This window comes from Nycticebus coucang, chromosome 22, assembly GCF_027406575.1.
Source record: "Nycticebus coucang isolate mNycCou1 chromosome 22, mNycCou1.pri, whole genome shotgun sequence".
NCBI classification, from domain to species: Eukaryota; Metazoa; Chordata; class Mammalia; order Primates; family Lorisidae; genus Nycticebus; species Nycticebus coucang.
In genome coordinates, this window is record NC_069801.1 from 48,784,867 (window position 1) to 48,812,229 (window position 27,363).

Sequence of the window (27,363 nt, forward strand, 5' to 3'; positions counted from 1 at the left end):
CCTGCTACCATATTATACTGTCAACATCTGCTTATGTGCACTAAGGGTGGCCTCTTCAGTGGGTGGTGTGAGAAAAGGGAGGAGCAGAGAAGGTCAACGGGAAGGCACACTCAGACAGAAGTCGCCTGGGGATCTCCTCTGGAGAGGGGGCAGGGGCTACTCAGACACCTGGAAGAGAGGCAGAAACATCCCCACAGACAGCCGCCCAAGGCATATTGGAGCAGACAGGTCACTGCACAGTGGAGCGTGCAGAATCACATTTGTAAGATAAGCATCAATCAAATCTTCTCTCTCTTTTGGGACAGTCACATAAAATGATAGAGCTGGGTAGCTCACTGTCTCCATGACAAGCAATACAGATGAAAGCCAGGGACCATCTGGGAAGTCATCCCTGGCTCTAGATTGAGAGAAAGAAAGAAATGGCTCTTCCAAGGGTTGCTGTGAAAAGCAAATAATCCTTTCAGTCTGATAGGCAGTAGAAGTAAGCATCCAAGGGAGAAGCCAACTCCAGCGAGAAGAGAGAGAGCCCTAAAATCCAGCAGGAAGAGATCTGCTCTATAAATGCAGTGAAAAGTGAGTGAACGTATTTCTTTTCTGATGAAAAGGACATGATATTGAGTTGGGGTTGATCTCTGATTCTCTCAATAGTTCTGTAAAGTTAGGCAAACCACACCCTGGGCCTCAGTTTCTTCATCTATAAAATGAATTACTAAAACACCTTCCTGGCAAAACAACTGCAAGAATTAAAACCAGTATATGAGAGAGTGCTTTATAAGCCTGTTAAAAACATTTTTTTTTTTTTTTTGTCTCTGTGCTTTACGTTTTCTCCTAGCAAATGATCCAGAGTAGTGGAAACAGTTTGGAATTCCAAATCAAACTAGATTCAATTTCCAGCTCTATCATTTCTTAGCCATGAGACCTTGGCAAGAAATTTTACATGACTAAGATACAGTTTCTTTGCTCATAAGAAAAGTATTGTTGGGAACATTATATGTAATGTGGATACTACAGTCATACCCTCTTTGTATATGTGAGGGATTGGCTCCAGGAATGCTTCCATATACATGGTTTTATATCCCATAAATTATGCATTTTCTTTTTTTTTTTTTTTTTTTTTTTGGCAGAGTCTCACATTGCTGCCCAGGCTGGAGTGCAGTGGCATAATCATAGCTCAGTGAGGCATCACACTGCTGGGCTCAAGCAATTCTTTTTCTTCAACCTCCCAAGTAGCTAGGATTACAGGTGTGAGCCACTGTGTCTGGCTAATTTTTTTTTTTTTTTTTTAGGAGATGCAGTCTCACTATATTAATATTAACCTAGGCTAGTCTTGAACTTCTGGGCCCAAGTGATCCTCTCACCTTGCACTCCCAAAATGCTTAGATTACAGGAAGGAGCCACTATACACAGCCCAAATACTGTATTTTCCACCTGAGTCTGGTTGAAAAAAATATTTCAAATCCCACTTGTTCAAGGGTCAAGTGTATATGGAATATAACAGGTGTTCAAAAAATGTAAGTCCCTGTCTTCCTAACTAGGAGCATTTACCAGTAAGGATAGGAGGGAATTGGGCAAATGTGAGCCTCACCCTACTATATGCCCTCCTCCCTAAAATGATAAGTTACTAACTTTTCTAATTCAATCTTTCATTCCCCACTGCCATTCTATCACCACCAGCCCAGCCCTGCCTACCTTCTCACTGTTTTCCCAGGTCCCTGAACAGCCACAGAAACTGTATGATAATAGCTAACATTTATTGAGAACCTACTAAATGACAAATATTCTACAAAGTGTTTTTTGATGCATTCTATGTTGCCCACAACAGATGCTAGATAAATATTCACTTCCTTCCTTCTCTAAATTGGACCAAGATAGCCATGGGTGTGACTGCTAACAGAACAGAGGCATACCTGTGTAATCTCCTCTGTGGCCTCTCTCTTTTGCACAGTGTTTTACAGTTTACAAAGCCCTTTTCACCCACCTTATCCTATTCGATTCTCACAACAATGCTTGGGAGGATGAAGAGACTGAGGCAGCAGCACCACCACAGATTAATCATTCATTCAATCAACATTCACCAAGCACCTGCTGTGTATCAGGTACCAGGCCCTGTGCTATACTCTGAGGCACCCCACGCTCAGAGGGGAAAGCTTTTGAACATTCTCTAGGTTACTGATGCCTCCCTTCATGTTGTAATTCTCAATAAACTAGAGATTTCTTTCTTGGACCAGAGACAATTTAATTTTTTTGCCTTTCCCCATATTGTTTCCTCTAATAGTAACACACTTTTCTCCAGTACTAACTAAATCCCTCAACCAGAGGAAACCTTCCCTGACCCACCTACCTCCTCTAAAATGCCACTCCTCTGGCTCCCCCAGCACCAGGGCTCCCCACCACTGTACACAGTACCTTACCTGACTTCCATTGTCTTTCTCTGTTTTATAGGCACAGAACAGGTGGGCATGCACCTGCCAGGGGTGCGCGCACACACACACACACACTCCATGTACTGTCCTCCACTCCTTTCCACCCGGATTCCCAGAAGCTGGGGTAGAGGTCCCAAGTTTCTCCCACCCCTCACCATATCTCTATTAGCCACCCGGCCCTCTCCAGAACAGAGTTGGCCTGGGGATGAATGTTCTGTCCACCATTCTCCTCTTGCCTGTGATCGCAGGTAGCAGCGTAACAGAGTCCAGGGGCTGCGCCCTCTCCGAGCAGCCGAAACGCAGCTAGCACCTGCGCTCCACTGCAACACCCCCCCTCCTTACCTTTTCACCCTCACACCCCCTCCCCAGCTTGACCCAGCATCCCACCACCCTAACTAAACTCTCCAAGTTCCCCCACGGTCCCCCACTTCCAGCGCCAGACCCCGCTCCATCCCAGAGCCTCCTTCCCACTCCTGACCGGAACCCAGGCGCCCCCTGCCCATATCCACGGCCACAGCCTTCTCCCTGCACCAGCCCCGCCCTCGTCCTCTGCAGTCGGATGGACCCGGCCCGGCCTCACACTTTCCCATCCTCCCGAGCTCGCCCCCGAACCCCACCCCCAGCCGTCCATTCTCGGTTACCCACCTTGTGGCGTCCAGGGGGCTCCTTGAGCCCTCTCGTCCCAGCTACCCACACCAACATCTCCCGACCCACCTCGACCAGATGCCCCCTGCCCTCGGCACTTCAGTCCCCTGAAGCTCCAAACGACCCCCACCGACCCAGTCCCTCCCCTTAGCTCACCTCCACGCCTTCCCCTTGTCTTCATCCCCCCAGTCCCCTCCCTCGGCTGCCCCTCGGCTGCCTGGTACGCTCGTCCCGCACCGCCCCTCTCGGGGGTCCTCACAGCTCCCCAGCTCCCAACGCCCCACATTTCCCCGGCGCCCCCACCGCCCTCCAGTGGGCGCGCACCCCAGCCCTCTGTCCCCTGCCCTTGGCGCTCCCGGCGGCCGGGGACACCCCTCTCGGCACCCCCGCCCTGGGGCTAGCGCCTCCCCCAGCCCCGTCTCCGCGTACCCTCTGCGCCCCGCGCCTTCCCGGAGCCCACTCCCGGTCCCCAGCGCCGCGGCCGCGCCCCTTACTTCGAAGCCCGAGCGCGGAACGAGGGGCTCACTCCGGACGGCGTAGCGGGACGGCGCGGTCGGTCCGGGGAGCGGGAGGGGGCCGGGCCGGGCGGGGCCGGGCGGGGCGGGGCGCGGGTTTGGTCTCTACCGCGGCGACCTGGCGCTGAGGCTCCGGCTCTGGCTGGGCTCGGCTGCCGCGAGCAGGCCACGCCCAGGGGCGGAGTCTATGCTCGCCCCGCCCCCAGCTCGCGGCAGGTGCGGAGAACCCAAGATATCTCAGGGGCCCCCAGGTCCCCCATAACTGGGTGACTATCGTGATTTCTCTTAATTCTCACACCTTCTTTCCATAGACTGAATTTACTGGGGTGATCAGAGTTCTTTGATGATAATGTAGATTACGACGTTAGGAGCTTTGCTATTTCCAAACTGCTTTCCTGTTAAATCAGCTCCATCCTCGCCCAAGGAGGGAGGCAGCACTGGACAGCCTACTACAAGTAGAAACTAAGCCAGAAACCTGGGCGCTGTCTCTACCCTTCTCATCCTATCGGTCTGGTAATAAGACCGCCTTGACGCACTGTCTCCGCTGCCCTTACCCTGGTTCAGGCTTCATCACTTCTTGTCCGCACTAACCCAACAGCTTCCCATTCTGTTTTCATTCTCTCTACAGCAGCATTTTGAGTAACCTTTTAAAATGTCATGTTACCATCAACCTTGTTTAAAAACAAAACTTTCAATGGTTCCCCATTGCCAGTAGTAACTTGGAGGCTGACAACGGGAATGGGGAAATGTTCTCCCTTGGTATAAGGAAGTCCCAGTTCTGCTGGGGAGGCGGGTACAAGGAGTGATTAGCATCCCACCCTCAGATTCTGACGTGGACCCTGCTTCCAGTCCTCCTAAAGTCATCAGAGCTGGCTGACGGCCTTGGTCTACAATTGTTATCCTTCCTCACACTTCTTCCGCAACACAAGTCTTAGAGGTCTGATTCTGATCCTCAAACCAGTCCATTTTCCCCCTCAAGTTCCACTATGACCCCGTCTACAATGTGCTTCTCCAGCCTAGGGAACCGCCTAGATTGACGGCCTCTCCCAAAGACTCACACTGCTCCGAGCTTCTTGCCCAATGCTTTCATTCATCTTTCCACTGACCACCACGCTGCCAGACCTCTCCCCCGTGCCCTCTGCAACCCTGATTCACTGGCAACAAACTCCCCTCACACACTCTGCTTCTTCAGAGTACTTGGGTTACTTCCCTGCCCCCTCCCACCTTTTTTTTTTGAGACAGAATCTCAATCTGTCTCCCTGGGTAATGTGGCATCATCATAGCTCATAGCAACCTCAAACTCTTGGGCTCAAGCCATCTTCTTGGCACAGCCTCCCATGTAGCTGGGACTACAGTACAGGCATGCGCTGGCATAGCCAGCTAGTTTTTCTGTTTTTAGTAGAGACAGGATCTCATTCTTGCTCAGGCTGGTCTTAAACTTCTGAGTTGAGGCAACCCTAGCCTCCCACCGCATCTGGCCTTCCTTGCCCTTTTTGAAAACTGATCGTCCTCCAGGCCACTGCCTCCTTTGTATCCCTCTGCAAGAAGGATTCTCATTTCCCCACTCCCCACATACTATAAAACAGGTGGTAGAGCCAGCATTGCCACTTGTACTCTTATGCAAAAATTGCTTCTCTCTTGCTCTCCAGACATGCCACCCTCTACATCTCATCACTGACCCCCAGTTGCTCTGTATGCATGAACGATTACAGCCCCTGACCCGTGGCAGTCCTGATGAGTCTCTGTCCTGCCATCTTCCTGGTGACTTCAACAGCTATAGGGCTTCCTGACCCCTCAGTACTCAGCCTCCATTTCACATCACCTTGGCCACCAGCTCACATGATCACTCTTGAACCTCTTCATCACTCACTGCTGGTACCTCTGCAGTAGAAAAATCAAACACTCGGCGGCACCTGTGGCTCAGTGAGTAGGGCGCAGGCCCCATATGCCGAGGGTGGCATGTTCAAACCCAGCCCCGGCCAAACTGCAACAAAAAAAAAATAGCCGGGTGCTGTGGCGGGCACCTGTAGTCCCAGCTACTCAGGAGGCTGAGACAAGAGAATCACTTAAGCCCAGGAGCTGGAGGTTGCTGTGAGCTGTGTGATGCCACGGCACTCTACCAAGGGCCATAAAGTGAGACTCTGTCTCTACAAAAAAAAAAGAAAAATCAAACACTCTACACAGGCCCTAATTTACTCATTTTAAAATGGGTGAGATGATGATTATTCGTTCTTCACAGAAATAATAAGATAGCTTGTAAAACTATCCTTTTAAATGTGTGAAACAATAACAGAACAGATGGCATTGCTTTTATGTAGTCTCAGGTCTTCTGATAGCTTTTTCCTTCTTCCTCCCCTGAAAGGCCATGTAGTAAAATAAAAAGAGTGCAGGCTTGGGGCCACACAGACCTGGTTTTCAACCCGCATTCCACCACTTGCTTGCTGTGTGATCTTATGCGAGCTACCTCATTTTTCAGACACACGCACACACATACACCCCTTCCTCATATTGAGAGCTACCTCCCAGAGTTGTGAAGAATAAGTAAGAAAATGAGCTGCTGGAAAGCCCTCGACAGAGTGCCACGCACACAGTAAGAAATAGAAAGCACTGTGGTTATTATAATAGACAAATGCTGTTTTTAAACCCCAACTGCCTTCCTAGAAGGATAGATCCTACTGAACAGAAGGTCCTTTTATCCAACTCAGGGCCTTTATGAGTGTAGACAAGTAAGTTTGAGAAGAGAAGGGAAAACACCCAATTGCTCTTGTCCTTACTGCGGACAAGAAGTAAAAAAAAGGGGGAAGAGGAAAATCTAGAGAGTGAATAAAGAAAGATGGAGGGGGGAAAGGAAAAGGACAAGTAAGAAAATCAGTGTAAGGGTGGGTGCTGCCTGGTCAGAGGCAGAAGAACCCTCCCCACGGTTGACAGACAAAAGTGTTTAAGCACTAGCATGCCTAAAATGGGACGAATTGTCATTACCTCTGTGACTCTCGAGACTTCAAGAACAGCTGTTATACCCAGGAATGCTTTGGGGAAGGGGAAGTGTGAGAGTGCAAGAGTGGGGAGTTGAGAGAAACACCTCCTTGGGTCTCAGTTGAAAAAGGAGATGGAAAGCAGACATAACGGAGAGAAAGGCCTCATGGAATTTGCAAAAATCTTGGGGAGGACTCTACACTTACAAGAGTTGTGAAATGTGAATGTTGAGGTTTAAGCCCATTGCATTTAGACCTTAAAGGGGCAGAGAGGTCACATCTGACATTTGGGTTGTATTTTTTTTTTTTTGTAGAGACAGAGTCTCACTGTACTGCCCTCGGGTAGAGTGCCATGACGTCACAGGACTCACAGCAACCTCTAGCTCTTGGGCTTCAGCGATCTCCTGCCTCAGCCTCCTGAGCAGCTGGGACTACAGGCACCTGCCACAACGCCCGGCTATTTTTTGGTTGCAGTTCAGCCGGGGCCGGGTTTGAACCCGCCACCCTCTGTATATGGGGCCGGCGCCTTACCAACTGAGCCACAGGCGCCACCCTGGGTTGTATCTTTTATGCTCCCAATAGCTACCTGGCTATTGACTAGCAGGGAGCCACTGGAGAGAAGAACAAAACAAGTCAGATTATATTGGATTGTCTTCACTGCCAGATCCAGATGCCCAAGTAAGAGTGAGAAAGAAGAGGAAATTCTATTTTTTGCTCGATCAGATTGGTTAAAATTATATATATAATCATTGAGTCATTAAAATAGGATAGGATAATTCACATCTTTTAACTCATTCAATCCGTTTTTTTTTTTTTTTTTTTTTTGCAGTTTTTGGCCCGGACCAGGTTTGAACCCGCCACCTCCGGTATATGGGGCCGGTGCTCTACTCCTTCTAGCCACAGACACCGCCCTCAATCCTTAATATAATCATGCAAATATAGATTATTATCCCCTTTTTATAGATAAGAAAACAGAAGTCAGAAGGTTTAAGTAACTTTTCCAAGGTCACACATCTGGTAAATGGCAAATACCAGGTCTGCCTGACTCTCTTTCTATCAGACCCCAGTATTTGGAACACCATTGCAAGTAAGAGTCCTACAAAGAAGTTTTTCTTTCCTAATTGCCAGGATAATCAGCCTTTTCTAGGTCCTATTTTTCCTATGAAATATAAAGTTGATTCTTGTTTTTTTTTTTTCTTTTTTTGAGACAAAGAAGGATCTTACTCTATTGCACTGGCTAGAGTGGAGTGACATCATAGCTCATTGCAGCCTCAAACTCCTGGGCTCCAGTGATCCTCTTGCCTCAGCCTCTCAAGTAGCTGGGACCACAGGTGCATGCCACCATGCCGAGCTCATTTAAAAAAAATTTTTTTTTTTTTAGAAACAGGGTCTTGCTATGTTGCACAGGCTAAACTCCTGGCCTCTAGTGACCCTCCCCCTTCCCAGCCTCCCAAAGTCTGGGATTACAGGCATGTGTAACTGATGCTTTTTATCGAAAGAGAATCAGTTGCTTAGGAGGGTAATAGCATAAGTGGAATCATTTGGAAAGTTAAAATTTTCTCCAGGTGAATATTTATCCCAGCATGAGTTTCTCATGGACAGCTTAGATGTGTTGACAGGTCCGATGTTTTTATCCAACCCCTTTGATAGGATGCCTCATGCAATGGGGGAACTGAAGCAGGTGCCAGGCCAGAACTTGTGAAATAGCCCAGGAACATTGGTGCAATGAGAGGATGGTGGAACACTGCGCTGGAAGGAGAGGTAGGGGCCGGGCGGTCCAAGGCCTTGTAATTCATATTAGGAATTTGGGACTTGACTTTGCAAACAAAAACGTTTTAAGCAATGAAGTAGCATCGTTATGTATGCATGTAAGAAAGAGAGCTCTGACGGTGGGGGGAACACAACATTTTGGATGGAATGGGTGGAGAGCAGGGAGACAGGAGTTAGAGAAAAAAGTTAAGAGAATGTTGTAATAATCTAAGTGAGAGAGGAACAGGACCTGAGCTAATGCCATAGCAATGGGGAAGGCGGAAAGTAGAGAGATTGGATATGTATATTTAGAAGTAAAATTCTCTAGAAATGGTGACAGATGAAATGTGAAACATGAAGACAAGGTCACAGACATAAACTACCAGGTAGATAACAAAGCTATGTACTGATACAGGGAGCACAGAAGTTGTTTCTGTTTTCTATTGCTGAAAAACAAAGCACTCTCCAAAACTCAGAGGCTCAAAGCAGCAATAATTTATTATTTCTCACGTTTCGGTGGACAATGGAGTGGCTCCTTTGCTGGTTTCACCAGGGATAACTTATGAGCTACACGCACTTGGAAAGTCAGCTGGCCCAGAGGCCTAAGATGTGCTCACACATAGGTCTGGCCATCGGCGCTGGCTGAGGGCTGGGCACGATGGTTCTTCTCCACATGATTTCTCATCCGCTAGTGGCCTAGACCAGCCTACACAGTGGTCTCAGGGCAGTGTTCCAGGAGGGTAAAGGCAGAAGATATAATCTCTTAAGGCCAAGCTTCGGAAATCATATAACTTCACATATACTCCATTCTATTGACCAAATCATGTCCCGAGCCCAGCCCAAATCAAGAGGATGGAGAGCTTCCTTCTTTCCTTCCTTCCTTCCTTCCTTTCTTTGGGGTGCCAGGCTGGCCCCATTCGCTTGCTCTTTCTTTCTTTCCTCTTCTCTCACTTCCTGCTCTCTTCTTCTCCCTCTTTCTTATCTCTTCCCCCCTCTCTCTAATATAAAATAAACTTATGCTTTTGTATTCTAAAAAAGGGGGAGATGGAGAAATAAACTCCACCTTTGAATGGGAAGAGGGGAAAAAAATCACATCACAAATAGGCACGGATACGGGAAAGGAAGGAGTCTAAGGCCTTCAACAAACCACAACAGGAGTGGAAACAAATTTAAGGTAATGAGAAAAATTGATGAGCCTCTCAAATACCCGCTCGTGCACTAATCATTCTTCCCTTCTTCTCTGTGCTTCAGTTTCTTCATTTGTAAAATGAATGAACATGCAAGTCCGTTCTTCACACCTGCCTCTTTGTATGAGGTGGATCTAGTTAAAATCCATACTGAGTATGCTGCCCCATCACCAGACACACACTGTCAGCAGGAGTGGGATCTGAGACACACACACTCAGGAAATATTTAACACGTGAACAGTCCAAACCCAGGTAGCATCCACCATTCATATCTTGCCCGCCCTGTCAGTCCTTCACCAATGCTGGTCCGTTCTTCTGCCCAGGAGCTCTCCATTCCGTTCCGCAGCCACAGTCTCCTCACCATCCGGCTCCCATGATAGCTTCTGATATTCCCTTAATCCACGATCCACACTGCAACAGAGGACTCTTCCTACACCCAGCTTAAAACTCCCCATCCGCCTGCCCCCCAGAAGCCTATCTGTTTAATAGCTACACATGGCCCCCGGGGATCTGGCCCCTTCTGCCCTCCAGCCTCACTGGTCATGCACCTCTCGTGGCCTGAGATCCATCAACATTAAACTACTTGCAGTTCTTCGAATATGACCTGCTCACACAATGTCTTCATGATTTGCATCAGTTTTTCTCTCTACCTGGAATGCTATTCATTCATTCACTTACCCAACTAGCAAATATCTCCTGAGTACCTGCTATCCACAGGGGTGAATAACAGATGGGCTCTGACCCAAAGGCTCTCAGTGTCTGGTGCAAGGGATGAGACTGCAGATCCTCTAATCTGACTCCACAGGACAAAAGGCCACACTACTACCCGACAGGGTCCTTCCTGAATCCTTCTTAGAAGGGCCCAGAGAATATTTGCTGAATATAAATCTTTCTAAAACAGAAATTTGGCCAAACCTTCCCCCTGGATAGAGGCCTGTGTATAAATATTAACAAGGGATTTCTCACACCCACCATCCCATTTGACTTTCACAATGTACCTATGAGGTGGGGACTGATTCAATATCATCCTAGATGTGAGCAAGTAAGAACTAGGCCATGGTTTCTTAGCTATCGAATGGAGGGAAAGCCAGGACTCAAATTAGCCACATTAACAGATCTGGGGGATAGATCAGCAGGAAGGAGCCTGCCATGTTAGGCCTAGTCCCCTGCGGGGTCCTGCCATGCAGACTGACAACTTAAACTTTGCCTTCAAGGATGAGTAGGAGTTAAATGCATGAAGAAACAACCCAGGAAGATGGATCAGCGTGAGCAAAGGCCCAAAGATGTCAAATGATGTGAAGTCCTCGGACGACTGGAGAGTCTTGAGCCTCTAGAATCACAGGCATAAAGGGCAGAGGAACAGGTGGTGAGTGAGGTGGGAGAGGTGAGTCGGAGCCAGAGGTCAGCCAAGGTCTGGGGGCCCAAGCTAAGGATGATGAAGTGCATGGTCAGGGCAGTGCAAAGCTGTTATAGGCCTTTATCTGGGGGGAAGATTTGGCCAAATTTGTGTTTTGGAAAGATTTTAGCCTGCACAACAGGGAATGGATTGGAGGTTCCAAAACACTGGGGGCGAGTGGGGGCAAGGAATCCAGAGAAAATGCTGGTGAGTAACTCAAAAGAGATTATAAGACCTGAGCTGGGAGGGACATGAAAGGGAAAAGATTTGGTGACTGATTAGATGTAGATGGGAGGAAGGAAACTGAAGCAAGGAGAACTTTGTAACATGGGTAGTGTCATTGCCTGTGGGAAAGAGAACAGAAGAGGCAGTGACAGGCGCAGCGGGGCACAAAAGAAGGGGAGCAGCGGTAAAAGTAGCCACGGGTCTGGAAATGATTATTCACAATTTTCTTGATTTATTTTATCTAAATCTAATCAGTCCCACTAGCATCTCAATCACGCCTCTTCCCCGGAGCCCAGAAGCAAAATGTAGCGCCATCAGTTTCCTTATGTCTGCCTCTCCTCCCCTCTAGGCTTCTCTTTCTCCAGTTATTAAATAAAGAGAATACCCATTCCATAATTTAACACAGAGAATGACTAGACAGTACCCTATGGTCAGGGTTTTAACTCAAAACTTAACTGTGGTTTTACTGAGGAGGCAGAGTAATTGCGAATCAACTCTCCCTGACCCAATATGGGAGCCCCATTGTCGCTTTGACAGGCTCCCCTCCAAGGATGAGGCGATCCCCTCCTCTAGGGAAGACTGCCGTGCCTTTCTATAACTCTTCTTGTTAGGAAACTCCTCTTTGCTAAAATCTGCCTGTTTGTAGCTTCCACCCTCTGGTCCTAGTTCTTCATCTTTATATCATTCATTCATTCAATCCACAAAGATCTGTTGATCACTTAGTAGGTGCCAAGCATTGTTCTAAGTGCAGAGTACACAAAGTGAACTAAATTGATAGAACATGTGCTCACACAGAAGTTATATATCCTAAGTGGGAGGACAAACAGTAACTACACAAAATATATGAGATAATTTCAGATGGTGATAAGCATAGCTAAGGAAATATTCCAACAAGATGATGGAATAGAAAATGACTAGGAGAGGGGGCTAATTTAGAATGATTAAATATGGACACCCTCTCTGAGGAAGTGACATTTAAGTTGAGACTTGATGGATGACAAGGAATCACTCCTTTTTTTTTTTTTTTCTTGTAGAGACAGAGTCTCACTTTATGGCCCTCGGTAGAGTGCCGTGGCCTCACACAGCTCACAGCAATCTCCAACTCCTGGGCTTAAGCGATTCTCTTGCCTCAGCCTCCCGAGCAGCTGGGACTACAGGCGCCCGCCACAACGCCCGGCTATTTTTTGGTTGCAGTTTGGCCGGGGCTGGGCTTGAACCCGCCACCCTCGGTATATGGGGCCGGCGCCTTACCAACTGAGCCACAGGCGCCGCCCGGAATCACTCCTTTTTGTTGTTGTAGTTCAGATAGGGTCTCACTCTGTGCCCTGAGGTTGAGTGCCATGGCATCATAGCTTTCAGCAACCTCAAACTCAAGCAAACCTCTTGCCTCAGCCTCAACAGGCGCCCACCACAACATCCGGCAGGGTTTTTTTTTGTTTTTTTGAGACAGGTTCTCACTCTACTGCCTAGGCTAGGGTACAGTGATGTTATCATAACTCACTGTAATCAAACTCCTGGGCTCAAGTGATCCTCCTGCCTTAGCCTTGTGAGCAGCTGGAACTACAGGTGCATACTGCAAGCCCAGATTTTTGTATTTCTTGCAGAGATGGGGTCTTGCTATGTTGCTCAGGCAGGTCTTGAATTCCTGGCCTGGAGTGATCCTCCTGCCTCAGCCTCCCAAAGTACTAGGACTACAGGCATGAACCAGCATGCACAACTTGATTTTGATATATATGTTTTTTTGAAACAGAGTCTCACTTTGTCACCCCCAGTAGAGTGCCATGGTGCCATAGGTCATAGGAACCTCAAACCCTTGAGCTCAAGTAACTCTCTTGAACACCTGGCTATTTTTTAGAGTTGGGGGTCTCGCTCTTGCTCAAGCTGATCTCAGACTCCTGAGCTCAGGCGATCCACCCAGCTTGGCCTCCCAAAGTGCTGTGATTATAGGAGTTAGCCACAGTGCCCGGCCAGAATCAATCCATTCTAAAGACGAGGAAATTAAGGTACAGAGAAGACAGGTGATTTTCCCAGGGTAAGACAATGGTTAAACGAATAACTCTAAAGTACTTCTCCCTCTTGCAATGTGATTATACAGCAGTGGCTTAAGCTCAACTGTGGTCTGTGGTCAGCATCTTCAGCGTTCATGAGCTCACCCAGGGCACAAAGTTCTCCTTTGGTCTCATAAATTATCACCCACCACTGACCAGTCAGTTCCCTTTCTGGACTACCTCTCTTAAATGAGGGCATTGAATTAAAATGAATATAATCAATACAAGCTTTGGAATTAGACAGGTCTGGGTTCAAATTTCACCACGTGCTAATTATGTGATTAAATTTCTTTAGATCATAGGTTGCTCATCTGTAAAATGGGGTGAGAATTATTTCATTATTCTCATAATATTCTCATATTATTCTTTGGGAGAGTTAAATGAAAAGTGATAGTGTACATAAAGTAAGTGATGCATAATAACATCAGCTACTTTAAGGGATGTGGTAACTTATCAATTATGAATAGTTCTCTCAAAGCGTGACCTTTGGCAAAAGTACAGTCTCATACCCCCTCTTGTGTTGGAGACGGGAATTACAACCTCTGGGCTGACCAGTGGTTATGGTGCTGAAATTAGCCTGATTATAGGGGCTAAACGGAAGGGACTAACGTTTGATAAGCACCTATCTTTGGGGGAGGTCGTGGAGGATGGGGTCTCACTCTGTTGCTCAGGATAGCATGCAGCGGCATCATCACAGCTCACTGCAACCTCAAAGTCCTGAGCTCAAGTGATCTTCCTGCTTCAGCCTCTGCAGAAGCTGGGACTATAGGTGTATGTCACCATGCCAGCTAATTTTTGTGGTTTTGGCAGAGAAGGGGTCTTGCTACTTTCCTCAGGCCTGTATCAAAGTCCTGGCCTCAAGAAAACCTCCATCCTAGGTCCTCCAAACTGCTAGGACTACAGGCAGCCACTGCACCTGGCTTATCCCAGGAAACTTCTGAGGCAACTTCCATATGTTACCTCATGTCCCTCAATCATTCAATAGAAGAGAAAACTGAAGCTCAAGGTTGAGTGTATTTTCAAAAATAGTGTGTATTAAAGACTATTCATGGGTAGTGAGAGACAAAATAGACCTAAATGAAGAGAATAGCTGGAAAAATCAGTGATATTTACTGCACTACAGCAGAGGTCCTCAAACTTTTTAAACAGGGGGCCAATTCACTGTCCCTCAGACTGTTGGAGGGCCGGACTATAGTTTAAAAAAAAATTATGAACAAATTCCTATGCACACTGCACATATCTTATTTTGAAGTAAAAAAACAAAACGGGAACAAATACAATCACACCACCTCATGTGGCCTGCGAGCCGTAGTTTGAGGACCTCTGCACTACAGGATAAAATTCAACCTCTTTAGCAAATTTGATCAGGTCATTTTATCTCCAGCTTTATCTCCTACTAACCCCCTTGGTCCTTGTACTCTGGCCACACAAAATGTTTTAGAGTTGCAAGAAACAGCTTTATATCTCAGCATTTTTTGCACCAGCTTTTGTCTCTTCCTTAGGTGCCTTCTTATTTATTTATTTATTTGAGACAGAGTCTCACTCTGTCACCCTGGCTAGGGTGTCATAGGGTACAGTGGTGTCACAGCTCACAGCAACCTCAAACTCTTGGGCTCAAGCAATCTTCTTACCTCAGCCTCCCAAGTAGCTGGGACTACAGGCACATGCCACAACGCCCAGCTAATTTTTCTATTTTTAGTAGAGACAGGGTCTCTTGCTCGGGCTGGTCTGGAACTCCTGAGGTCAAACAGCCCACCTGCCTCATCCTCCCAGAGTGCTAGGATTACAGATGCGAACCACTGCACTTGACCCTTTAGGAGCCTTCTTCAGAATCCTCCTTTGTCTCAAAAACTACTTCCTACTTATCCTGCCATCCCATCCCTCTTACTTGTAGAGAATTTAATCACTCCTTCCTTTGAACTATTTCTGGACTTTATTGGACTTTAATACACACAGAGCGCACATGCCAGGTTCTAGAGTAGACTCTGAAGATGCAACAGTGAACTAAAAGACACATAAAGGCTCTGCCCTGATGGACCTTACACTTCAGAGGTACAGAGAACACATGTTGGTGGTTTAGAACATGGCAGTGATGGTGGGGAGGAAGAGGAGTGAATCAGTTCACTAGACCTACTGTCACAAAGTCCCACAGATTGGGTTGGGTGGCTCAAACAACAGCTGTTTATTTTCTCAAGTCTGGAGGCATGAAGTCTGAGATGGTGGCTGGCTTCTCCTTGGCTGATAGCTGGCTGTCTTCTCCCTCTGTCTTCACATAATCTTCCCTGTGTGTTTCTATGTTCTAGTCTCTTTTTCTTATAAAGATACTGGTGGTATTGGACAAAAGCCCACCTTTATGGCTTTATTTTAACTTAATTACCTCGTTAAAGACCCTACTTCCAAATACAGTCACATCCTGAGGCATCAGGTTTTAGGACTTTGACATATGAATGGGATGGGAGCACATGTCATCCATAACCAGGAGGGGGGTGAACTTTTAAAGATATTTCAGAGAAAAAATGAACAGTAATTGATGATTAAAGGTGAGGTTAGAAGGGGATGTCAAAGACGGGTGTCAGGTTTCTAGCGTGTAAGGAGGGTGGTGCTTTTTACGTATATACGATAAGGAACTCTGTAAGAAAGATCACTGTCAGGACCACTGGGGTCCATTTCCTCTTTTTTTTTTTGCAGTTTTTGGCCAGGGCTGGGTTTGAACCCACCACCTTCTGCATATGGGCCTGGCGCCCTACTCCTCTGAGCCACAGGCACCCTCCTCCATTTCCTCTTTTTCACTAGTTGTAATCCTTTAGGGGTCCTAAAACAATGTACAAAAATACATTAGTTTGGCCAGTGGCATATTAGGGTATTAATTGGTACATGGTATCCACTGCGTCTGGAGGATTGGATCAGGTGTTATCCATGCAAGTATGAATCGAGAAAGACAACTTTCAGAATTACTTCACACGAAAAAAATGGATAAAATCATTTTGCCAGCTGAACTTCTCTCACTGACTTCCAAACCCTATAGCTTCTTCCCTTACCATAAGAGGAACCGCGTGGGGGGAGCTGTGAAGGTAGACGCCAGAGGGGAGCATGAAAAACGTGAAGGAAAGAGTAAGAAGGGAGGTTGGGCTGGAGGGACACAGCCAGCCCAGGAATGGCTTATTTACAAATGAGAAATGCAGTTGGCTGCCGTGGCTATAATCCTAGAACTTTGGGAAGGGAGGCTGAGGCAGGAAGATTGCTGGAGGCCAGGACTTCGAGACCAATTTGACAACCGCAAGATCCCATCTCTACAAAAAAAAGTTTAAAAATTAGCTGAGCCTGGTGGCTTATGCCTGTAGTCCCAGCTAGTTTGGAGGCTGAGGCAGGAAGATTGCTTGAGCCTAGGAGTTTGAGGTTACCATAAACTATGATGATGTCACTACACTCTAGCAGAGGCAACAGAAAAAGACCTCGTCTCAAAAATTTAAAAAAAAATTATTTTTCAAAGAAAAGATGAATTCAGAAGCCAGCTGCTCATGTTCAAATCCCAGCTCTGTTAACTGCCAGCTTAGGTAAATTATTTACCTACTTTGTGCCCCAGTTTCCCTATCTGTAGAGCAGAGGTGATGGTAAACAAAAAAAAATTATTCAGGTTGTCGTTAGGATTAATAAAAGTGGAGGATTTAGAATAGTTCCCTGAACACTGTGCTATTTAAATGTTTGTATTGCCAAGTGAGGAATGTTTGAAATCAGTTGTTTTGAAACTTCTTTGCTTACATGATCCTGGAAAGAATTTCAGAAAACTATGTACCCTGTCACACACTTTTAAGTTGACGTCTCAAGGTTTCATCATATAAATATCTACAAAGAACACAATTTCTGGTATACAGTGAATATTAACATTTAAAATAAAACTGTTACAGGTATCCCCTGTAAGTACCATAGACATTTGATACCCACATCATCCACTTAAAACTAACATATATACACAAGCTATTCTTAATAGTTGGAAACTTTATATCATTCTGTTTCTCTTTGAACTTGTTTCTTTCATTCAACCAACAGAATTTTAACCTAATGTAAACCATTTATATGCTCAAGTCTCTCATTGATCACCATGTCATATTGCTCTACGGTAAAAACATGTACTTAATTGGAATAAAATGTTAAAATTTCCTTTAACTATTAATATAAGAATCGAAGTTGTCTTGGACAACTTTTGTATGGTTTTCCACCCTAGCTTTGGTCGTCTCTGTGGTAACCAGCAACATTTGTCCCCTAAGGACACCTCCCCAGAACTACACTCTTCTCTCTCTTGCTCAGGAGGCTCTCTCTTACCTCTGTGTGTTCAACCTCTCTGGAAATCAACTCCTTTAGGGCTTTCCTTGACCAATCAGGACAATCGGCTCAATCAGAAACCCCATCTGGCTATCCTTCCTGGGCTCTCTCCCTCATCCTTCACTCTGCTTCCTAGAATCCCTAAATATACGACCAGTGCAGAAGGCCTCATCTCAGCCTCCACTTTTTGGAAAACCTAAACTAAAGCATAAAATTTGGGACCAGGTGCACTGGCTCACGCCTGTAATTCTAGCGCTCTGGGAGGCCAAGGCAGGTGGATCACTTGAGCTCAGGAGTTTGAGACCAGTCTGAGCAAGAGCAAGACTCTGACTCTATCAAAAATAGAAAAACTAGCTGGGCATGGTGGCAGGTGCCTGTGGTTCCAGCTACTGGGGAGGATGAGGTAAGAGGAGCTCTTCTTTTTTTTGAGACAGATTCTCACTATGTCGCCCTCAGTAGAGTGCTGTGACGTCACAGCTCACAGCAACCTCAAACTCTTGGGCTTAAAGCAATTCTCTTGCCTCAGCCTCCCAAGTAGCTGGGACTACAGGTGCCTACCACAACATCCAACTATTTTTCTGTTGCAGTTGTCATTGTTGTTTAGCTGGCCCGGGCTGGGTTTGAACCCAGCAGCCTGGGTGTATGTGGCCAGTGCCCTACCCACTGAGTTTCGGGCACCAGCGACAAGAAGAACTCTTGAGCCCAAGAGTTTGAGGTTGCTGTTAGCTATGTATGATGCCACAGTACTCTACCTAGGGCAACAGAGGAAGACTCTGTCTCAAGGGGGGGAGAGGTGTGTGTGTGTGTGTGTAAATTTTTTCTTCCAGATTCAGTTATCATCACAAGAATTCTTACTATGCCAATCAAAACAACAAAACATTACAAATGCTAATCGTTAAACACAAAAAGTAAAATTCTATTGAAAATGTATCTTTCAATGAGGCTTTTACAATTTTTGGTTCACATCAAGAATGTTTTTTATGGGGCAGCGCCTATAGCTCAATGGTTAGGGTGCCAGCCACATACATTGGGGCTGTAGGGTTCAAACCCTGCCCAGACCTGCAAAAAACAACAATGACAACTACAACAAAAAAATAGCTGGGTGTTGTGGTGGGAGCCTGTCATCCCAGATACTTGGGAGGCTACGGCAAGAAGATCACTTAACCCCAAGAGTTTGAGGTTGCTGTGAGCTGTGACTCCATAGCACTCTACTGAGGGTGACACAGTGAGAAACTCTGTCTCAAAAAAAAAAGAATGTTCTTTATGGCTCTGCATCTGTAGCTCAGCGGCTAGGGTGCCAGCCACGTATACTGAGGCTGGCAGGTTTGAACCTGGCCCAAGTCTGCCAAACAACAATGACAACTGCAACAAAAAAATAGCCAGGCATTGTGGTGAGCACCTGTGTTCCCAGATACTTGGAAAGTGAGACAAGAGAATCGCTTAAGCCCAAGAGTTTGAGGTTGCTGTGAGCTGTGATGCTACAGTACTCTACGGAGGGCGACATAATGACACTGTCTCAAAAAGAATGTTCTTTATGACTAGACAGAGATAGGATTCAGTTAACCACTTTTTTAAATGTCACATGTCCTTCTCAAAATGTTAAAAACTTAATTCTCAAACAGATTCTGAGCACATACCAAAGTTTTGATTAACTCATTAATGAAGACCAGCAAGGTAACTGACCAATTCAAAGGAGGATTAAAAAAACTTACCTATATCATACATTGTCAATGTCAAAAAGGAATTTTGAAATAAGATTGCCAAACCAGATATAAAACCACTTAATGGGCCAGATGTTGTTGCTCTGGGCTACAATCTTAGCACTTTTGGTGGCTGAGGTGGGAGGATTGCTTGAGGTCAGGGGTTTGAGACCATCTCCACAGAAATAGAAAAATTAGCTGGGTGTAGTGGCACACCCTGTACGCCCAGTTATTTGGAAGGCTGAGGCAGAAGGATCACTCAACCCCAAAAGTTTGAAGTTGCAGTCAGCTATGATGATACCATTGCGCTCAAGCTGGGGCGATAGAGCAAGACCCTATCTCAGAAAACAGACAAACTGGTTAATGACTTGTAGGCAAAAAAGCCATAATCTTTGAGGTTATGTAGTTGAGAAAGAAATCATTTGTCTCTTATTCGTTTTCTACAAGTTAACAGTCAAGGCTATAGAGCAGTAAAATGTTGGGATCCTAAGTAATAGTAAATAGTAACTCAAACTAAGTCATATCTCTTGGAAAGCCAAATAACTCTTTAGGCAAGCTTGTTATAACGATGCTTTCAACAATGGCATTAAAAGTTCTGAAGAGCCGAGATTCTGGAAGCCAAGGCTTCTGGGTGTCCAGCAAACTGGGCAGCAATGAGCTGGGCAAAGGGGCTCTCCGGGGCTTGCAGGGCAGATTTTTATAGGTACTGCAGTGAATGAAGACAATGACAGTAGAACAGCCAAAGAAATTTGGCAAAATGAACACTTAGCATAGAAAGGTGGGGAACAAAACATGACAGAAACAGATGCCTTCTATAAAAGAGATATGTTTAGAAAAGATCCAGCAGAAGAGTACAAAATGGACCACAAGAGAGGAGGAATTGCTTTAATCTTCAATCATGAGAGGTTCTTTTGGCCTTTAACACTGCCAGAAAGGCGGGAGGCAGGGCACCAGGGCGGACAGAGACAATTGTTTGTTGTTTGTTTGTTTGTACAAAAAAAGGGTAGAGTGTTAGGGCATCACAGCTCATAGCAACCTCCAACTCCTGGGCTTAGGCAATTCTCTTGCCTCAGCCTCCCGAGTAGCTGGGACTACAGGTGCCCACCACAACGCCCGGCTATTTTTTGTTGCAGTTTGGCCCGGGCCAGGTTTGAACCCGCCACCCTCGGCATATAGGGCCAGCACCCTACCTACTGAGCCATAGTTGCTGCAGACAGAGACAATCTTATCTGCAGGTTTTCAGATCTAGGATTTGAGGTGAGATGCTTTAACAATCTTTTTTTTTTTTTATTTAAAAATTTGCATTTATTTGTAGCTTAATACTTTTGTACATAATATAAATTTGAGAGCTGATACTTTTATATTTTCTGTGGCATAATGAATTTGCTTATAAAAAACTTGAAACTATCATGCTATAGGGATTTGTTTTGATACATGGTGAGAAATGTGTCACTGCTTTATGCCATAAATCAAGAGAAACTGACATTCAACAATAAATCATATTGTACAATATAGTTAAGCATAATCATGTTTCAAAATGTGGTTAGGAGAAACTAACCTTTGTTCTTCATTACTTTACTTGAAACACTTTGTAAATGAAATCTTATAGAATCACTTAGTCATGAGTTTATTGATTTTAGCAAACTAATATTAGATTAACTTTGCTCACTTAAAAAATAGCCATCTTTTCTAAACACGTTTACTAAAATATATAGGAAAAGTCTTATAACTAAAAGTGCCCAAATAGAATATGTACCATGCTACAATAGTAATTATTTACAATATATTTTCAGGAAAAAAAGACAATATTCAGATTAAATGCAGGAAAAAAATCACATTTTCAACACTTCATATTTCCATTGATTTGTCCTGCTCTGCAATTAGAAGATAATTTCACATGTTTAGTTTTCTATCTATTCCAAGAAATTTGTGTTCAGTTTTTTTTTCACCATTATAAACTGTGATTCTCTATGGGACCTTTTCAGCTTTGCACGCCGATTTTGGAACCAAATCTGAATTCTATCTCCTCTAGATTCAATTTTTGAGCTAAGTCTTCTCTGATATCAATGCCAGGATAGCAGTTTACTCGAAAGACATTTTCTAGCACTTCAATCACCTGGTTTTGAGTAAAAGCAGTTCTGGGTCTTCGGCCTCCATACCAACTCAACTCTCTTTTCTTTTTTTCTTTGTTTTGTTTTGTTTTTCTTTTTTTTTCTTTTTTGGCCGGGGCTGGATTTGAACCCACCACCTCCGGCATATGGGACCGGCGCCCTACTCCTTGAGCCACAGGCGCCGCCATCAACTCTCTTTTCAAAGTCAGTCTTTCTGAGGCTGAAAAGGAATTTTCATATTTCAAAGCTTTTTGTTTGGGCATTGGGTGATCCAATATGCAAGGGAATGGGATCCCACTGGGAAGACTTGAGACATGTAAACATAGGTTACCATCTTTCCCTGAGGAGCTGCATGTGTCTGTCCAGGGCCTGTGGGGTTTCGCTGATGGAACAGAGTCTTGCTTCTGGTCCAGTCCTAAGATGCTCTCTATTGAAAAGGAGCAGGTGGGTGGCGCCTGTGGCTCAAGGAGTAGGGTGCCGGTCCCATATGCCGGAGGTGGTGGATTCAAACCCAGCCCCGGCCAAAAAAAAAGAAAAGCAGCAGGGTGAGGGTTTACCTTCCCCAAGTCGAGTACCATCCTGAAGGCTGGGAGACATTCTCTCATGGAGAGCACTGGCCTCTCTGCTGGCTCTGCCCCATGTGTACAAGCCGCTTTAACGATCTTTTTTTTTTTTTTTTTTGTAGAGACAGAGTCTCACTTTATGGCCCTCGGTAGAGTGCCCTGGCCTCACACAGCTCACAGCAACCTCCAACTCCTGGGCTTAAGCGATTCTCTTGCCTCAGCCTCCCAAGTAGCTGGGACTACAGGTGCCCGCCACAAAGCCCAGCTATTTTTTGGTTGCAGTTCAGGCGGGGCCGGGTTTGAACCCGCCACCCTCGGTATATGGGGCCAGCGCCTTACCGACTGAGCCACAGGCGCCGCCCACGCTTTAAGGATCTTAAAGCAGAGGAACTACTGCGCAACATTCATGAGGTGTCAACTTCTAGCCACAAGGATGCGATTGCTTTTTATGTGTCTTCTTGAGCCATGGAGAAAGGCATCACATACATGCATATGATGCCAAAATTGAAATTCAGACACTAACTGGCGTGTTCAAAGGAGACAAGTGTCAGAGCCTGGTTGGAAAACCCAAGATATCTATCCTTCAGGCATGTTGGGGAAACCACCGTGACAGACCCATCATCCCTTTGGATGGAGTGCAGCGGTTCTCAACCTGTGGGTCGCAACCCCTGCATATCAGATATTTAAATTACGATTCCTAACAGTAGCAAAATTACAGTTATGAAGTAGCAACGAAAATAATTTTATGGTTGGGGGTCACCACAACATGAGGAACTGTATTAAAGGATTGAGGCATTAGGAAGGTTGAGAACCACTGCCTTAGAGGTATCTTGCCTAATCCAAATTCCTCAGAAAGTGCTAAGAAAATCTTTGCCAATACAATATAACGTGCTTTGATAAAATGCATTTATCTTAGCATGTGCTTTAAGCACTTTGTCGCCCTTGGTAGAGTGCTGTGGCATCACAACTCACAGCAACCTCCAAATCCTGGGCTTAGGCGATTCTCTTGCCTCAGCCTCCCAAGTAGCTGGGACTATAGGCGCCCACAACTCCTGGCTATTTTTTGTTGCAGTTGTCACTGCTGTTTTAGCCGGCCAGGGCCAGGTTCGAACCTGCCACCCTCGGTATATGGGGCTGGCGCCCTACCCACTGAGCCATAGGTGCTGGCCGCTTTAAGCATATTTTAATCAAAAATATGGTAAAGTCTTATATAATACCTAATTAGCCAACCCAGTCTTCACTGTTCAATCAGTTAAGTCTGACTTTATTTCAGAAAGCTTTTATTTTGGAGAATTGGGTAAGGATTTTAAATTCACACAATAAGATGCTCGTATGTATAGTTTACAGTTCAGTGAGGTTTGACAAATATATACACCTGTGTAACCATCACAATCAGTATTTCCATTCCCTCTTGTGCCTTTGCGCTCAATTCCTTCTCACTCCCACCCCCAATGCCAGATAACCACTAGTCTGGTTTCTCACTATATAGATAAGTTTTGCTTGTTCTAAAACTATCTACAGATGTATGGGCGGGGGCTGTTTTTTCACTCAGCATGTTTTGGAGATTCATTCATGTTGTTGCTTGTATCAGTAGTTTGTTCTTTTTTATTCTTAGTACCCCTTTGTTTGACTATCGTACAATTTATCCATTTATTTGTTGGTAGGTCACACAGTGCCCATGTGACCCTCATATAATCCATATAATACAGCATATTGTAATCATATTTTCCATATAAATATAATCCATATAGTCATATAAATCCAGATAGTCATATAATTCTGGAATTTCTGGATTACACAGTAACTGCAGCTTACCACACACTGCCAAACTGTTTTCCAAAGTAGCTGAACCTTTCCACACTCTCACCAGCAATCTTAAGAGTGCCAGTTGCGGGTGGCTCCTGTGGCTCAGTGAGTAGGGCGCCGGCCCCATATACTGAAGGTGGTGGGTTCAAACCCAGCCCTGGCCAAACTGCAACAATGGCTAGGCGTTGTGGCAGGCGCCTGTAGTCCCAGCTACTCGGGAGGCTGAGGCAGAAGAATTGCTTGAGCCCAGGAGTTGGAGGTTGCTGTGAGCTGTGTGAGGCCACAGCACTCTACCGAGGGCCATAAAGTGAGACTCTGTCTCTAAAAAAAAAAAAGAGTGCCAGTTGCTCCACTTCCTCTACATCTCTTGGTATCTTCGGTTTCTTTTTTTAATTTTAGCAATTCTAATAGATGACAAATAGTATCTCATTGTAGTTTTATTCTGCATGTCTTTGATGACTAATGATACCATACACATTCATGTGTTTATTAGCTACTCATATATTTTCTTTAGGGAAGTTCAAGTCTTTGCCAAGAAGCAATATCATAACTCTTCATGTTTCAATGTAAACAAACATGTTAACACAAATTCCTATGACAGCTGTCTTATTCCAAATTCTAATGCTAAAATATTACAAATTCCAATTCAAGCGATTATAAATTCTAAGTCTAAGAGGTGAAGATTGTCAGCAATGGATGACTTCAAAATTCTAAGCTCTCTTAGAATTTGCCCTCAGGTTGATGCCTTCTTGAATAAATAATAATTGGGGATGGGAAGAAGCAAATTGTCCTCACTTCCACTTTACTATGGCTGAATTTGAAATATCCCCAAACAATGCAAACTGCCCCATTTCTAATGTCAGGTTTTGGTCTTCACAGAACTATGCTTAGGATAGAACTATGTGCAAGGTAAAAAGCCTCTAAAGGAAGCATAGTAATATTTCAGTTTCCCTTCGATGCTCCAGAGGTTTTTAAATGATAGAACAATGTACCATATTAAAACTCAGAGTAAGAAGTGTGCTGTTTTTGCTGTAAAATGGGAAATGGTAAACATGATGAGGAGGGTGGGAATGAACTATCTTGAAGCTATTCCTTGGGAAGTCAGTTTAATTGTGGTTTATATATATATATAATTTACCATATTAGTCATTTTTAAATTTATTTTTATTTCTATTTTTTGAGACAGAATCTTTTTTTTTTTTTTTTTTTTTTTTTGTAGAGACAGAGTCTCACTGTACGGCCCTCGGGTAGAGTGCTGTGGCGTCACACGGCTCACAGCAACCTCTAACTCCTGGGCTTCCGCGATTCTCTTGCCTCAGCCTCCCTAGTAGCTGGGACTACAGGCGCCCGCCACAACGCCCGGCTATTTTTTTGTTGTTGTTGCGGTTTGACCGGGGCTGGGTTTGAACCCGCCACCCTCGGCATGTGGGGCCGGCGCCCTACTCGCTGAGCCACAGGCACCGCTCTTGAGACAGAATCTTAACTCTGTCATCCTGGGTAGAGTGTCATGGCATCAGCACTCATAGCAACTTCAAACTCTTGGCTTGAGCAATCCTCTTGCCTCAGCCTCCTGAGCAGCTGGGACTCCAGGTGTCCGCCACAACGCCCAGCTAGTTTTTCTTTTCTTTTTTTTTTTTTTTTATTGTTGGGCCCAGCTAGTTTTTCTATTTTTAGCAGAGACAGGGTCTCGCTCTCCCTCAGCCTGGTCTCCAACTCCTGAGATCAAGCAATCCACCCTCCTTGACTTCCCAGATGCTAGGATTGCAGGTGTGAACCATTGCGCGTGGCCCATTTTAACCATTTTAAAGTGTTAAATTCAGTAGTATTAAATATATTCACATTGTTGTGCAACCATTACCATCTTCCATTTCCAGAGCTTTTTCATTTTTGCAAACTGAAACTCTGTAACCATTCAGTGCTAACACTCTGTGGACCCTCCCCTCATCCCCCAGCCACCACACTACTCCTCTTTTCTTTCTACAAATTTGACTAAATAGCTCATATAGGTGGACTCACACAATATTTGTCCTTTTGTGTCTGGCATGTCTTCAAGGTTTATCCATATTGTAGCACTTGTCAGAATTTCCTTCCTTTTTTTTTTTTTTTTTTTTTGTGTAGAGACAGAGTCTCACTTTATGGCCCTCGGTAGAGTGCCATGGCCTCACACAGCTCACAGCAACCTCCAACTCCTGGGCTTAAGCGATTCTCTTGCCTCAGCCTCCAGAGTAGTTGGGACTACAGGTGCCCACCACAATGCCCAGCTATTTTTTGGTTGCAGCCGTCATTGTTGTTTGGTGGGCCTGGGCTGGATTTGAACCCATAAGCTCAGGTGTATGTGGCTGGCGCCTTAGCTGCTTGAGCCACAGGCGCTCAGCCGGAAATGTTTTAATTGCAACAAGGGAGTGATGTGGTCACATTTGTGTTTTGAAAAGATAAAGGGTAGAATAATATTAGAGGCAATAAGCAAGAGGCTGTGTTACTACAAGGAGTCTTGGAAAGAGAAAAAGCCTGCCCTGTGGCAAAATATTAACAGTGAAGACAGAGGAAATTCAGGCATGTTAAAAGGAAGGAGCAGGGGGCAGGGGAAGAGCCCTGGTGCTCATTTGAATGTAGAAGGTGCAGGAAGAGAAAGAGGAGTCCCAAATTAGGACTTCTAGATTTGGTCTGCAAGGTAAGTTTTCTTCCTGAAGTGATCTCCACCCCTCCCCCCCATCCATTCTCCATAACAAAAAGGCCATCACGACACACTTCCTTTTAAAGTTTTATTAATGTTTAATGGAACAATATTTTATCTTTTTTATTAACCTCAGTACAAAAATACAGTTGCTGACTTGACAAAGTGGCTACACCTAGGGCTGGAAGATTTGAGTTTCTCCAATGGTAACGAGGGGAAGCATGCTTCCAGCTGGAGCTGAGTCCATGCACACAGCCGTTCCCGCACACATGTGCGTGCAGACAGGGAGGCCCAGGCAGAGAAGAGGAAGGAGGTTGCAGGGATTTGGGAAGAAGCCCACAATTATTCCCAGGAGGAAAAAAAAAAAAAACAGGCTGTTCTCCTAGATAGAGGGCAGAATTACTGATTTACATTTAGGATTTATTGTTGTTGTTTTTTTAAATTGATAAGCTATTTCTGCACTTTTAACATTGTAGAAAAGATGCTACTGGTCTCCTTTCACCACTAAGGTGAATAAAGTGAGAGGAAGTGGGAAAAGACTCAAATACTCAACTGTGAGGAGTAAACCTCCAAGGGGCTCAAGTTTTGTGTCAAAAGATTTCACTCTTTACATTCAATGACAGATGGACATTTAGGTGAGAGGGAGCAGGAGAAGAAAGTCTGCCAGGGTCTGCCAGATCCGCAAACATGCAGAGCAGCTTTGGTTAGCAGAACTCTTCCACAGTGAGAGCGCTGCTCCCGGTGTAGACAGGAGCGCGGTTTAATCGTCCTGGGTGATTCCTCAATATCCCCTCCCCTGCTGTTTTCCTTCCAGAACGCTAACTTTGATGAAAGAAGGGATACGTTCAAGTTACAACTCATGTTCAAGATGTTTGTCTCTGAAGGCTCCACCCGTCAGCCGTTCTTGCGCTTCCTTCATCCCCTGAACGACTGTGAAATAAAAGTTGGGGGTGGGGGAACATGAAGTACATCTTTAATATCTGATGTCTGCCAACCAATGTAGACGTTTAAATGTTTTAGGAGAAATAT

The 27,363-nt window shown here is 45.2% G+C and overlaps 2 protein-coding genes and 2 pseudogenes across 2 annotated transcripts in view; 1 reads left to right on the top strand and 3 right to left on the bottom strand.

Annotated features, from left to right (window-relative positions):
- The window catches only part of RAB3B (RAB3B, member RAS oncogene family), a 78,835-nt gene extending 75,123 nt beyond the window's left edge, over positions 1-3,712 (bottom strand). Inside the window, exon 1 of the mRNA XM_053576481.1 lies at positions 3,563-3,712. The gene's annotated coding sequence lies outside the window, so the exon portion shown is untranslated. The remainder of the gene's footprint in view (positions 1-3,562) is intronic.
- Positions 3,713-16,084: 12,372 nt separating this feature from the next.
- LOC128574729 (caspase-6-like) lies at positions 16,085-23,538 on the top strand (annotated as a pseudogene).
- LOC128575123 (homeobox expressed in ES cells 1-like) lies at positions 20,814-21,888 on the bottom strand (annotated as a pseudogene).
- Positions 23,539-26,408: 2,870 nt separating the features above from the next.
- Positions 26,409-27,363, bottom strand: part of TXNDC12 (thioredoxin domain containing 12) — a 29,570-nt gene continuing 28,615 nt past the window's right edge. Inside the window, exon 7 of the mRNA XM_053576483.1 lies at positions 26,409-27,264. Coding sequence (XP_053432458.1) covers positions 27,185-27,264 — 80 coding nt within the window. The 3' untranslated portion in view covers positions 26,409-27,184. The remainder of the gene's footprint in view (positions 27,265-27,363) is intronic.